The 14,672-nt window shown below is 57.7% G+C and overlaps 1 protein-coding gene across 21 annotated transcripts in view; it reads right to left on the bottom strand.

Annotated features, from left to right (window-relative positions):
- Positions 1 to 14,672, bottom strand: part of LOC105471483 (rabphilin 3A like (without C2 domains)) — a 243,403-nt gene that overhangs the window by 31,253 nt on the left and 197,478 nt on the right. For 16 of the 21 annotated variants that reach the window (XM_071082055.1, XM_071082052.1, XM_024789760.2 and 13 more), the window contains 3 exons: positions 5,869 to 5,982; positions 3,610 to 3,756; positions 467 to 1,888 (listed from right to left, as the gene is read on the bottom strand). The exons of 3 other annotated variants lie outside the window; for them this stretch is intronic. In XM_071082055.1, coding sequence (XP_070938156.1) covers positions 1,854 to 1,888; positions 3,610 to 3,756; positions 5,869 to 5,982 — 296 coding nt within the window. In that variant the 3' untranslated portion in view covers positions 467 to 1,853. Of the gene's footprint in view, positions 1 to 466; positions 1,889 to 3,609; positions 3,757 to 5,868; positions 5,983 to 14,672 lie in introns of those variants that run through there. 2 more of the 21 variants (XM_071082059.1, XM_071082058.1) reach the window with 2 other exon arrangements.

Genomic DNA, 14,672 nt, shown 5'->3' on the forward strand with positions numbered 1-14,672 from the left:
TTTGTAGACATTTTGGGGTTGACACTAAGCAAATCTTACTGTTACGGCTTCCAGAGCTCTTCAGATATCTGTCATTCGCTGTCATCTTCTCTCCTTTTCTTTCTGTCTTCGTGGTTTATGCCACTTTCATTCCTTTATGTCATTCTAGTGGGGTTTTGAGGGACAGAGGAAAACATGAATATATTCAGTGCACCATATGTAAGCAGAAGTGCTTGTCCATTTAAAAGACACTTTTACGTACGTACATGTATGTTTGTAGAACTCATTCTGATTATTTGTGTGTAGATGGCCTTATCTGTTCGACATCACGTGTGTGAGCTGCATGAACACACAGATCTGGCCCCTCCTTTCACGGCGGCTTAGGAAGTGTTCCAGCAAGTCAAGGCACCACAGTTTTTCCACTGATGCGTCTCGGAAACACAGGCAATCACGGTCTTTTGATCAACACAGTGGCTCAATGCAAATGTTAATCTTCATTGTTTTAATTCTGAAGCATAACGTGCCACAGGGAAAGTGAGTTTCTTTACTATTTGCCAGCAGCTAGGACAAAAAGTGAATGGTGGGGGCCCAGGAGCTCCCAGTTTGGAGAGGAGGCCCTTCCAGACCCAGGGACCCAGGGTTTGGGGCAGGAGGCAGGAAGGATGGGAGGGTGTGAACACCGACCAACACATACACACACACACACACACGTACGTTCTCTCTTCAAGAATGCTTTTCCAGAAGCATTTGCCCATGCTCTGAATGAAGTATTTTCACGCCAAGCCAAACCTCCTGAAGAGAAGTGAATTCATGGCGGAGGGAGCCACGTGCCCTGGCCGGGGATGCACCTGAAGGCTGCTCTTCAGTGAGTGAGTTCACAGCGTCCACCAGAGCTTCCCAGCTCCTCAAGCTGAAGACAGACTGAGCAAAAACCAGGCAGGCCATGAGGGGATTCAAAGAAACCTAACAGGGCTGGGCACGGTGGCTCACACCTGTCATCCCAGCACTCTGGGAGGCCGAGGCGGGTGGATCACTTGAGACCAGGAGTTCAAGACCAGCCTGGCCAACATGGAGAAACCCCATCCCTTCTAAAACTATAAAAATGAACTGGGTGTGGTGGCGGGCACCTGTAATCCCAGCTACTCAGGAGGCCGAGGTGAGAGAATTGCTTGAACCTGGGATGCGGAGGTTGCAGTGAACCTAGATTGCACCACTGCACTCCAGCCTGGGCAACAGAGCGAGACTCTGTCTCAAAACCAAACAAACATACAAAAACCAAAGAAACCAGAGCCAGGTTTCTCCTGCGGTCCTGGGCCAGCCCATGGGAGGGGGCACTGCTCCTGCCTCCCAGAGCTGAAGGGAGAGGGAGAGGGTGGGTGAATCTCACGCTCACTGCTCTGGCTCCAGTGCTCGCGTCTAAGGGACCACACGCAGCTTCAGAGGCCGTGCCCTAGCATTTCATCTTCCATTAATACAGCAACGAGAAAGCCCGGCAAGGCGGCCGCTCAGACACTGCGTGTGGGAAGCCCCCGGCCCAACCCAACACACAGGCAAACTTAAAATCATCACAAGGTAGGTTGGGGGTGTGGGAGGGGAGGGCAATAAATAAGGTCAGGGGCTGAGGGCGGTGGTTGGAGGGGGCGGCGGATGCAGACAGCTCCCCGGGAGAGAAGGGGCGCAGAAAGGCACTGGGTCGGGGAGGCAGACAGCTCCCAACACTGGTTTGTTGAGTCATGGCCAACAGGGTGGCTGGCGAGGGCACAAGGACCGGTCGTGGGAGCCGGGCAGGGTCTGGCACGAATCCTCCACAGGGAAGTCTGTTCCAGGCACCAAACGCCTCAGCCCCGGCAGCTGGAGGGGCAGCTGGAGCCGCGTCAGCACTGGGGGCTCGTCCAGGTGTATCTCTTACCTTTGGAGGAGAGAAGAGGCCACCGCAGGTGAGCAGGGGTGGAGTCCCTCCCGCCCCAGTGACAGCCCGGCCTTTGGGAACGAGACGGAGGGGCTGGAGGGGAAGGCAGCCTTCTGCTGACAACACCCGTGCCTGAGCCCAAACTCGAGACCAGCGCCGCTCTGCTCTGCTATGTGATGGCAGGAAAGTCACCTGCCCCTCTGGGCTTCAGGCCCCCTCCTAACCCAGGTGGCCAACGTGGCGACCTCAGGATGCCGCAAGGAGCAAATGGGCAGGGAGATAGAAAATCCTCCTCCACGCCCATCCTTCCCACATTGTTTCTTAAGCCCAGGAACCCCCTCTCTGCGCTGGACCACACGGCTTCCCCCTTTATTACCGGACGTTTACTGAGGACCTCCTAGGGGAAGGCCGTCCACATGACACTGACTTTTCTCTCCCCAGAACCCTGCGAAGGACACCGCACTGATAACAGAACCGGGCGCAGAGATCAAACCTAAGGGCGAACCATATCGAACTACTGATATTTCACGTTTTTGAACCAGAAAAACGGAATTTCAATTGGGCGTGGTGGCTCTTGCCTGTAATCCCAACACTTTGGGAGGCCAAGGTGGGAGGACTGTTTGAGCCCGGGAGTTCAAGACCAGCCTGGGCAACATAGGGAGACCCCGTCCCTTTGAAAAATACAAAACAATTAGCCGGGCCTGGCGGCACTTGCCAACAGTCCTAGCTACATGGCAGGCTGAGGCAGGAGGACCTCTTGAGCCCAGGAGGTCGAGGCTGCAGTGAACTGTGGTCACACCAGTGCACTCCAGCCTGGGCAACAGCATGAGATCCTGTCTCAAAAAAAATTTTTTTAATGCAATTTCATATGGTTCAACCTGGGGAGTCTGCTCAAGGTCACGTGGCTGTGGGTGGCAGGGCTGGAACAAGAACTCAGGGCTGCCGGATTCCACACTGTCCTCTGTGGAGGACCTCCAGGAGGCCAGAGGGAGGGGGCAGGGTCCGCTCTGCGGCCACAGATGCCTCCCGGATGCTCTGCAGCTCCTGGGGAACCATCAAGTGGGGAAGGAGAGGGGTGGGGCAGGCGCTCCCGCGGGGGGCTGCCAGGTGCCCTCTACCCCTGGGGATGGAGATCAGCTGCCGCCCTGGTGCACACGTGGACCCATGAATCCTCTGGCCAGGGAGGATCCCAACCTGCCCGGAGCTTCTTTCTTGAAGGAGACGGGGCTGAGCCTGCACCTGCGCAGTTCTCTCTGGCTTTAGTTTAAGAAGTTTCCCACCCCCGCCACAGGATGTTCCCGGGCCAGCCAGGACTGGGTCCAGAGGCACAGGGCGGGGTGGGGGCCCACGATTCTCCCTGCACTCTCTCTGTGCCTTGGTTTCTACACCCATCAAATGGGGACAATAAGCCTCCCAGCCACTCTGCCAACAGAACGAAGGCTCGGCCCAGAGGAGCCGGCACGTTTTATACAGCGGAGGATGGTGACCACTGCTGTAATTAGTGAGAGCGGCTAGGGATGGTTACCGTTCTCATTCCGGGCCCCTCTCTCTGTTCCTTGCAGGCAGGGACGGGGTCTGGCTCACCTCGTTCCCCGCACAGTGCTTGGTAAACATGCAGAATTGAAAATGTCACCAACCAGTCTCCAGTTTGGAAGGAGTGAGTGAGAGAGGACGCGGCCGCGGGGGCAGGAGAGGGGAGAAGACAGCAGCTGGATACTCACCGGGGCCCTTCGGGTCGGCCTGGGGTAGGGTCCCCCCCTGCGGGTCGGCAGAGCCTGTCCCCATCTCACTGGCCAGGCTGCTCTGGCTCCCGGAGAGGTGGCCCGGCGGGTGCGTGAACCCCATCCTGGGGGCCTCCACACTGCCACCTGTGGGAGACCACGTGTGGGCCTGTGGCTCTCACACTGAGACAGGGTGGTCTCAGTCCAGTTCCTCGTTCGGAACTGTGGTGGGTCTCTATGGGACGTCTGCCCCCACCCCACCCAAACGGCTGCCAGGCTCTGGCATGACCCCACCCTCTGACCGCTGCTGTTGGGTCCAAGAACGGGCCTGCAGGTCGTTTCACTAAGTCACACGTCACCAACTTGAAAATCCACAATGATCATGGAATGGGCAGGGGGGTGATATGTATTTCGGTTAACCTCATAAGAGAGAGATGTTGACTGCTGCCTTAACTCACTAAAGGGTCTTTACTCAAACATGGTTTCTGGTCCTGGCCTGGCCAAGAGAGCAGACGTGGAGCCCGCTGCTTCACTGTCTCCCAGTCCTGCTTGGTTAGGGCTGAGGGTGGGTGTGGAGCGAGGGCACAAGAGCCCGAGGTGGGAGGCGGAGGGGAGTATAAAGCCTGCCCTGGAAACGGAGGCCGGCAGGTAAGTTTCCTTTATACTCTTCTAAATCTCTAGAATCTTCAGCCTGAGGGGCCTAGGAAGTCACTGGTCCGGGGACAGTTTTCATCTCTTGCACCATCTCTACCTACTGATATTGGCCACTTAGAAAACTGCACTGAGGATGATTCGGAGGGCACATCAGGGCTCTGTGGAAAGAGTATCACGAGCACCTAGTAATGTCTGCATGGTGACAGCTCAGGGCTCTGTATCACGAGCACCTAGTAATGTCTGCATGGTGACGGATCAGGGCTCTGTGGAAAGAGTATCACGAGCACCTAGTAATGTCTGCATGGTGACGGATCAGGGCTCTGTGGAAAGAGTAACATGAGCACCTAGTAATGTCTGCCATGGTCACAGGAGTGGAGGGTGGTGGTACGTGTGCCAGGCCTTTGCCGGCTCTGATTTAGCTCAAACTTCCATTCCCAACCCAGTCTTGGTCCCAAGACAGGACCCCCAAGGCATTTCATTCCTGTTTGGGGCAGTTATTACAGAACCCTTTCTTCTTAGGTACTAAAATTGGCCTCCCTGAAATTTCTGTCGAGGATCTCAGTTCCGACCTGTGGAGTGACTGACTGAAGCTCTTTTCCCAGAAGTCCTTCGTGTGTTTGAAGGACAGGAAAATGTCTTTCCTTGCCTCTCCCAGGCCTTCTCTGCACCAGTCTCAACGCCCCAGTTAACTCTCTTTCATACGGCAGGTCCCAGAGGGTGAGCTCAGGGATATCCAAGTCAGAAGGCGCTTTGGAGGCCACCCGTTCTGTCTCACTTGCTAACGAGAAGGAAATGCAGGCCCAGAGGTCGCAGCAGGTCCTGGGGACCCCACGGTGGTTTCATGGCAGGACTGACCTAGTGCAGGGGGTTCTGTACCTGATTTTCTCAGCTCTCACGATTCAGGAGGTGAACTCTCAGCTGGGGAATGCTCACAGGTGGGCGCGGGAGGAGTCCCAGGTGTGTGAGCCAAGGGCATGCGGTGGCCTGGCTGGCCCTGACTCCTGTCCCTTGCCTGCTCTCCTTCCCCCACTGTGTGTACAGAGGAGCCTCCAAGAGCCTGGTTGTCCCGTCCCTAGGCCTGCTTCTCCTTCCAGATGTAGAACTACTCCTTGGACACCTGCTGGGAAGCAGCAATCCGAGGTACAGCAAAGCTACTCTGTCCCTGGGGCCTCGGAAATAGGCAGCACTTTTTTTTTTTTTTTTTTTTTTGAGACAGAGTCTCGCTCTGTCCCCAGGCTGGAGTGCAGTGGCGCGGTCTCGGCTCACTGCCACCTCCACCTCCCAGACTGAGGCGATTCTCCTGCCTCAGCCTCCCAAGTAGCTGGGATTACAGGCACCCGCCACCGCGCCCGGCTAACTTTCTTATTTTTAGTGGAGGCGGGGCTTCACATGTTGGGCAGGATGGTCTCAAGACCTCATGATCCGCTCACCTCGGCCTCCTGAAGTGCTGGGATTACAGACATAAGCCACTGTGCCCAGCCTAATAGTTTCATTTCTTTTCTTTTCTCTTCTCTTTTCTTTTTTTGAGACGGAGTTTCGCTCTTGTTGCCCAGGCCGGAGTGCACCGCACCCAGCCAATAAGCAGCACTTGACTCCCCCCCTTACCTGACTCCCTCCTGGGTTTGTTGCCTTTCGGGCCCCTGACCCCAGCAGGCGGGAGTCTGTCCTCTAGGCTGGAGGAGCTGAGATCCGAGTCACTGTCACTGTCGCTGGAAACCACTGGAAGAGACAGACCACAGCACAGGAGGTCACCCCACCAGCCTCTGCCTGCGGGCACGGGCGGAGGGGCCGGGGCAGGAACGACGGCCTGGGGATGGGGGGACACGTGCTTCTGCCGGCCAGAGAGGCGAGTCCTGGTGTGAGGAGGCTGGGACGTGGGCTCTGCATGACCAGCAGAGAACGTTTGCCCGTTGGCCAGCCATCTCCACACGCCACCCCCCGTTCTAGTTCCTCTGGCAGAACCAGAACCCGCGTGCCACGGCGGAGGCTGATTCTCACCACGGTGCAGACAGGACGGCTCTGAGGCCTCCACTCGTGAGGCAAAAGGCCCAAGGCCTGCCCTGCGGGTGTGGGGTGGGGAGAGTCCGAGCTGACCCTCGGGGAGCACTCCAGGCACTTTCCACAGACACATTCACCGAAGCTTCAGAACAACTCTGAGGTCGGGAACAGCACGACCCCCATTTCACAGGCAAGAAAACGGGGCACACGCCCAAGTTGTAGTGGAAGAGCCGGGAGTCTCCTCCCAGCCGGCTGGTTCCACAGACCCTGCTCACCACCCTCTGATTTCACTGCAAGAACGGAACTGGGAGCCAGCAGGCCTGGGCTCTCATCCCAGCTCATCCAGTAACGCACAGTGGGGCCTCGCAAATGCGGAAGGGAGCCAGACGGACGGGGCTGGAATCCCAGCAAGGGGAGGCGAGGATATTGTCACAGTGAACACCTACCGTGGACTAAATGGAAACCGTATTTGGCTGGGTAATCAACAGTGGGAGTCATAATACAGGATACAGCTACCCTTTAAACGTTCTATTTTAAACACAGAAATGTACATCCATTCACCAATCTCTTGATGCCAGGCTTGGGTGCTTCTACAAGACTGGTCCGCACAGTCTCTCAGGTATAAACTGCACACGTATTGCACTGTCTGCGACCCCAGTTGCGGTTTCTCTGAATTGCAGCGGGACCCACAGACCCTGGCAAAGCAGGACAACTGCAGAATCCTCCTTTTTCCATTTCTTCCTCTTGGTTCTCACGCTTGTCCTGCTAATTCCATAGATTTTTATAAAGCAAGTTGCTTCCCTCAAAACTTTCCGGGGTGGGGTGCGGTGGCTCACGCCTGTAACCCCAGCACTTTGGGAGGCCGAGGCGGGTGGATCACTTGAGGTCAGGAGTTCAAGACCAGGCTGGCCAATAGAGTGAAACCCCGTCTCTACTAAAAATACAAAAATAAGCTTGGCGTTGTGGCCGGGCTCCTGTAATCCCAGCTATTCGGGAGGCTGAGGCAGGAGAATCACTTGAACACGTGAGATGGAGGTTGCAGTGAGCCGAGATCGCACCATTGCCTCCAGCCTGGGCGACAGAGCGAGACTCCGTCTCAAACAAACAAACAAAAACGACTTTCCAAAGTCTCAGTTTTCATGCAACAATTCTGTCTCTTTTACAACTCTTTCCGTCAATTTGCATAACGTTTAATTAAGTGAGATCATCGCAGTACCGAGTATAACTGCACAGAAAGGTCTGGATCAAGGGTAACCAGCTCTCACAAGTGAGAAACTCAGCAGATGGGCAGGAGTCAGGGTGCCTGTCAGGGTTTTCCTTGGGGAATGCAAAACGCTGGTGCTTACGGAGGAAGGTTAGGGCGGGTTGAGCTCTTATGCCAGGCACTGTGCTGGGCCCTGAGTGCCATCTTCCTCCGTCTTCCAAACAGCCCTGAGCCATGGTACCCGCTGGTGGGAGATAAGACCGGAAACAAAATCTGTCTATGCTGAGGGTGGCTGATCCCAGCTTCACCGTCTTTAAAGGCTCCCCATGCCCCCAGGACCACACTGGGCTCCTGCCCTTTGTCTACATTTCCAACTGCATCCCACGCCCCCCGCCGTCTCGCCCTGGGTGCCTCCTGCCACCACCTCCCACTGGGACTGGCTTGCCTCTGCCCTGCCCACCTGTCTTCTCTCGGACCAGTTAGAAAACTGCCTCCTCCAGGAAGCCCATCTCACCTGTGCCCTGGCTGGCTGAACGCCCTCTGTGCTCTCTGCTACAACGGCACCAAAACACTTTCTGCTGTTTGCATGTCTGCTTCCCCTAGCAGGTCATGAGGCTCCTCGAGGGCGGGGACCAAATTGCACATGTAAATGAGGCTGGTGTGGCCTTTCCTCTCTGTGGCCTCCCCTCCCTGTGGCCTCCCCTCTCTGTGACCTCCCCTCTCTGTGACCTCCCCTCTGTGGCCTCCCCTCCCCGTGGCCTCCCCTCCCTGTGGCCTCCCCCTCTGTGGCCTCCCTCCCCGTGGCCTCCCCTCCCTGTGGCCTCCCCTCCCTGTGGCCTCCCCTCCCTGTGGCCTCCCCCTCTGTGGCCTCCCCTCTCTGTGGCCTCCCCCTCTGTGGCCTCCCCTCTCTGTGACCTCCCCTCTCTGTGGCCTCCCCTCCCCGTGGCCTCCCCTCCCCGTGGCTCCCCTCTCTGTGGCCCTGACCTGTGCACTGGGGCAGGAGTGATGAGCATGGGGTTGGGCCTGGCCTTTCCTTCCTCCATCTGCTCGAAGGCTCTGCCTCTTTCTGTCCTGCTGTCCGGGGGAAGAGTTGTGCTTTGGCTCCTTGGACTTTTGTGACGCAGCAGCAGGAGGAGATGGGGACGGGGCATGGCTGTGGTCTGTGTGCCCTCTCGATAGTATTTGAGAAATGCGAGGAAAACCTGCCTTATTTTGCGATTGTCTTTTGGGTCCTGGACTGAGCTGCTTTGATCACGAATCCACCTAGACTAGGCCTCATGGGCGTCCGTTTTACAAGCATGTGTGTAGTTTTGACTCACTGATTAGATGCCAACCTCATGGGTCCCATGAAACAGGGATAGGAGGAGGTGGGAAGGAGCCAGGGATTCCTGCTGGGCTCCTGGAGCAAGTTGTTCTCCATGTTGCACTTGGGGCAGCTACGGTGAAGTTAGAGGCCTGTGGCTCATGCCCCCGGGAGCAGGGAGGTGTCCAGCAGGAGGAGAGCCCTGCGGAGGGCAGGGCGGCTCGCCTCCACGCTGCTGTCCGCCTCTCTCTGGCAGAGACGCTTATGGGAGGTCTAGTCATGCTTCCTGACTTAGAATGTCCCATCTCCCCCACGGCTCATATGCAAAATCTACACAGTCCGGGGCTGGGGGTGGGCACGGGGCTCTGTGGTGCCATGCAGTGCCGGGCTCCTTTGGTGCAAAGGGACAGATGCCAAAGGACTTGGAAGGAGACGACGGGCTGGGATGTCCCAGGACTGGGGTTAGGGAGACAGGCTCACCCTCCGTCTCCCCTCTTCCCTGTTCTGTCATCTATCACACAAGGTTATGGAGTTGGGCTGGGAGCAGGCAAAAACGGCAAGACAACAATGAACCGTGCCGTGCCATGTCGTGAGGACGGCGTTTGTTATGAGTTGTGCATTTTATCCAAAAACAGCAACCCTGGAGGTGGAGTCAGGGTCAGGGTGCCCCCTGGCCTAGTCCCCACGTGGTGCCCGTGTGCACCACGATTAACAAAAAAAGGCAGCAACCCTCCCCGAGTTACAGTCAGCTTGTTCTTCGCCTCCGATTACAGACCCCAAAGGGCCACAGCCATGAAGAAGTGGGGAGGAGCCTCTCGCGGCTGGAGCATCGCTGCTCGCTGTGTCTGGGATTTCAAACTGGGGCTTAGAGGTCTTTGTGGTACGGACCCAAATCCCATTTCTAATCCACTCGAATAAACACCACTCAAAAGAAATAAACCAAAGGAAGTCGGCAGAGTGCCCGCGGCAGCCTTGCATGTACTGGCAGGATGGACGGGCCACACCGAGCAAACTCCGCTGAGAAGGCCCTGGCCCGGCACAAACACGGTGTCCCCAGATATTCCTCGGGCTGCAAAGGGGGAGCCTTTTCTTCTTCCTCCCTCCGCTGAAACGTCACCGTAAAACCCAGACCTCAGCTAATTCGCCGTTCGATTGCCGTTGCCACCTTTCTCCCTCCATAGCAGCTGTGACTGTCAGTCTTCCAGGCCTATTAACAAAGCTTTTAGGCTCATACATCCTCTGGCCCTTGCTCTTCCATCCTCAACACAACACTCTGTGTCTGAAGCTGATATATTTTTTCCTCTTTAATTCCCCAAGGGCTGAGTCTGGGACGGCTCTCGCCCACGAGCCCTGTATTCTGCCCGCGTCTGATTTTTCAGATGGAAGACGGGAGTACACCAGGGAGAAGGCCGTCCCACCTGCCTTTCAGAGGAAGAAGTATCAGATGGAGTCACCCGGCTGCCGCCGAGGCAGGGGTGGGGAGAAGCCCCTCCCGGGCTCACCACAGGGACCTGAGCCACTTGCTGGGGACCTGGCATCCCTGAGGCTTCCCCACCGCGGCCCGGAAGGGCTGCCTGCCTGCCCGGCGTTCATCCTCGGCAGCGGCCAGCCCCAGCGCCAGCCGTGCCCACTTCTCTGGGGAGAGGCCAGCTTTTCTTTCTCCTGCTCACTCTTGGCTGGATTTGCAATTTGACTGTCACCATGGAAACTCAGCGTTCTGGTACACGGAGCGGGGGGAAGAGCCTTTCCTTCTGGAAACTCTTGAGTGCCTCAAAGGACACGGGCAGCAGCTGTGCTGTGGAGACGCCCGGCCTGGGATGGTCCAGGGGACAGGGTCACGCTGGCCGTGTGGCCTCACGGCACTGCCCTGGGACACGGGGGCCCTGCTTCCAGGCTCTGTTCAGCCACCACCTCTCTGCATGACCCGAGGTATCTCTCCAGGCTTCGCTACAAAAACACGGGGGCTGACCTGGTCGCCCACCCTGGGTCCGAATCCTGGGATTCAGCCTTGGGTCGGCCCATTGGTGGAGACAGCCCTGGTGCCCCCGCCGGTCTGGGGATGGGAAATGCTCCTTCTGGACCATACGACTCCGCTGCCCGGTACAAGGACAGCCTGTGAGTTTGGGAGGCACTTGTGAGCTACCACTGCTCCGCCTGGAGGCTCCCAAAGCCCCCAGAAATTATGGGAATTACAGAGGAAAAGAGAGATTTTCAGCAAACATTCTGCCAAGGCAAAGCAGATGGTGGAAAATTTTGCAGACTAAAAACAAATCAAAAAAAATTCTCTTAATGTAAAGGAACGATGATAAGGCCCCGGGAAGGGTAGACACTCCCCATTAGCCGTCTCCAGCCCATCAGGCAGGCGCAGCTGCGGAGACGCAGGGCTCTCGGTCCCTGCTGGGACGGGGGACGGCCGCTCCACCCGCACGCAGGGTAGGATGCGGGGCCTGAAGTCCCACTGAGACGCCTCCCAAGGCCCGGGCTCCATCTCGGTGGCAGCAGGAGGGGAGTCTGGGGTGGGGAGTCTCTGGCTCTGAGACGTGGGTTGTTGCCCTGCCTCTGCCACTTCCCAGCGGTATGACTTTAGGCCGGTTTCCGAGTTTTCACTTTTCGTAATGACGTCGTCTCCCTACTTGCCAGGGCTGGTCTCTAACTCCGGGGTTCAAGCAATCCTCCTGCCTCGGCCTCCCAAAGTGCTGAGATCACAGGCGTGAGTGTCCAGCCCTGGAGCAGTCCTCTACCTGTGTGCTCAGGGGCTCACCTGTGGAAAGGGGGATTGGGGGCTCCCACCCCGGGTTGTCGTGAGGGTCAAAAGAAGAATGCGGTCAGCGTCTGGCCCGTGGTAGGTGCTTGATAGGAAAAGCTGTTACAGTGGAGACGCCACGCAGCACAGCGCTGGCCCTGGGGTGCCCGGGCCAACCTCGCAGGTGGACTCACCCCTTTTGAGGGAGCGTGGGTTCCCAAGCTGGGCTTTGGAGGACACCCAGGACACAGGATGCCTTCAGAAGCCATTCAGAGGCAGAGCTGGGATTTGAACCCAGGCCTTTCTATCCAGGGTCCTGCCTGACCGTAAGGGCTCTACCCACTCAGAAATCCTTCCCTCCACGTGGCCAGTCCCCTCTCGGTCTCCCCACCATGCTCTTCTGCGCCCCCTCTGGACCCCTTTCCTGTCGCAGCAGAGGCCGCAGGTGGGGGGAACTCTAGTTCGCTCTCAGCAGCTAGGGTTGAGCTCTGGTCCTGCCTCGGAGGCTCCTGGGCAAATACCTTAATCTCCTTCAACCTCAGCCTTCCCGTCTGTAAAATGGAGACAGAAATAACTACCATCGGACAAACGGCTTTGCAAATGTAAAAGGCTGTACGAGCCTATAAATATTTTTAAAAATTTGAATCTAATCCACCCCCTCGAGGAACCCATTCAAATCATTTCTCCACTGAAAAGTCTCCTCAACCCTGTGGGCGAAATGCCAACGGGAAGAAGCAGGGAAGACGTGACCTCCCTCCTCTCCCCGCCCAGATGCCGTCTGGCTGCATTTCAGCTCCCACCGATGCCTGCCTTGACTTCCTCAACAGCTTCAGGCACCACGCGAGGTCGGGGCCAGACCTGAATGCAGCCCCACGGCTGGGCTTTGGACAAAGCGGGTACTCAGGAAATACCTGCTGTTTTCCCGAAACTCCTCCCCAGGACAGGAAACCGCGCTGCGCAAAGACAGCAGGGCCGGCTGGGGTCAGCAAGGGCTGGGCACAGAGGGAACGGCGACCCCAGGGCCCCGTCTGTCACCTCCAGCCCCCCCAAAGAGCCGAGGTTTCCCCCAGGATGAGAGCAGGGCGAGCAGCCCTTCTGACCCACGAGGGAGAAATCTCAGGGGTGCCAGGCGCCTTTCCCAGCCTCCCCCAAAGGGACACTCGGGGAGCGGGTGCCGGGAGCCTCAGCCTGGGCAAAGCAGCTGAACGGGGAGGAGCTGTAGGCGGCCGCTTCCATGGACACGGATGAGTGGGTCCCGGGGGAGCTCTTCTTCCAAACCCACCTCCGGGCCGGGTGCAGGGCTGGGGAAACAAGCTCTTCCTTGGGTTTGGAAACTCCTGCAGGGCCTGGAAAGGGAGCAAGGGGGCTCCGAGGCCCAGAGAGCCTGACCTCTTAGGGAGGAGCCCACGGGCAGCCGGAAGAGGCTCGGAGCCTGCCCCGCCCTCCCTCAGGGGCCCTGGAGTCGGGAGATTCGGGTGTGCGTCTGGCCGTTCACTGGCTGCCAACCTGACCACGCCTGACAGCCTCAGGACTACCTCAGAGGGCGGGAGAGGCCGTGGCACCCGGGGAGCCCCCCTTCCTCGGTCCCCCGTCCAGGCTGCCACGGAAAGGCCCCTGAGGACAGCCCCGGGCACGGGAGCTAACGGGGCACAGCCGGGGCTGGGAATCCAGACCTCGGGAGTGGAGGAGGCTGTCCTGTGCTTGCTTATTCATTTACCATCGATTTTCATTTACTCCCTCCTTCAGGCCCAGAGACAGACAGGAGGCACCGGATAATGAAGACAAATCCGCAAATCAATAGCAATGTGGTCACCAGCATTGAAATCTTGTGGTCCCTGCACTCGCTTGAGGAGCTCCAGACAGAACGAAAGGCGGACGGACGGGAGATAAGAACGGCTCCCTCCAGAGAGAACGCGAAGGGCGGTGGACCCCTCAGGGACGGGGCAGTCAGAAAGGGTTCCCTGGAAGAGGTGGAATTAAAGGATGGGTATGATTTATATACAAACGCTGAGGCTGGGGCGTGCCAGGCATCCTGGGCAGAGAACAGGAAAAGCAAAGGCCAGGAGTGGACTCCTCTGGGGCCAGGACAGTCCCGCTGGCTCAGGAGAAAGGCTCCAGGCTCAGGCATACAGGGGACATGGCCCGGTCTGGGTCGGGTGTGGTCTGTGCTGTCAGGGACGATGACGGCTTTGGTTTGTGACAGAGATGAAGCACAGCAAGTCCGTGCCTCCTGCCCACAACTGTGCCGGGTGCAGGGCATGCTTCTGTGTGTGTCCTGACTCCAGCCTTTCTCTGCGTGTGTCTGGGCCTTCGCTGTTCTTTCACCTCATCTCTTTCTGCCTCTCTTGCTTTTTTTTTTTTTTTAATAGATACAGGGTCTTGCTATGTTGTCAAGGCTGGTCTCGAACTCCTGGGCTCAAGTGATCCACCTGCCTCGGCCTCCCAAAGTGCTGGGATCACAGGCGTGAGCCATAGCACCCGGCCTCTTGCTGATGTTTCTAAAATCTCCCTCTGCCTCTGAATTTCTTGTCTTCATTTCCCTCCGTGTCTGCGTCTTTGTGCGTTCGGAGCCTTCCTGAGTGTCTCTTGGCTCCTCCTTCTGTCTATGCCAGCTCCTCTCACTCTCCAGGATCTGCCTCTCTGCATCTCCGCGTCTCCATCTCCGTCTTTCCCTCCCCAGGTCTGTCACATAACCTCAGGGCCCTGCTCTCTTGGCCTCTGGGTTTGTGCCTCAGTTTCCCCCACCTGGACTTGAATCTCAGTCCCTCCTCAGGCCCACGGGGTCTGTGGTCAGAGCTTAGGTACGGGGTGGGCTGCCTGCTTTGCCTGGACCTCCTGTCTACCCCAGGGGCAAGCCAGGCAGGGAGGCCCACCCGCTGCTTCCTGTGTGCAGGCCAGGGCCCTGCTGCTTCCGGACACCAGCGAGGAATCAGCTCAGCTCCACGTGCAGGCCCAGGCTTCACCTGTGACGGACAGGAGGTCATGGGAGAGGGCTGCGAGCTGAGCGGAGCCAGGGCGGTTATCTCCTAGGCCTTCGCTAGAGTCAGATGGGGCAGGGAGGCCCCCATTTATTCACTTTACTTAGTCCCCGAGACAAGTGAGCGGCTGGAGACGGACGTGCTTCACTGCACAAGGCAGGGCCTAGCATGGGCCAGAGGTTC

The sequence above is a fragment of the Macaca nemestrina genome, chromosome 17 (assembly GCF_043159975.1).
Source record: "Macaca nemestrina isolate mMacNem1 chromosome 17, mMacNem.hap1, whole genome shotgun sequence".
Classification (NCBI taxonomy): domain Eukaryota; kingdom Metazoa; phylum Chordata; class Mammalia; order Primates; family Cercopithecidae; genus Macaca; species Macaca nemestrina.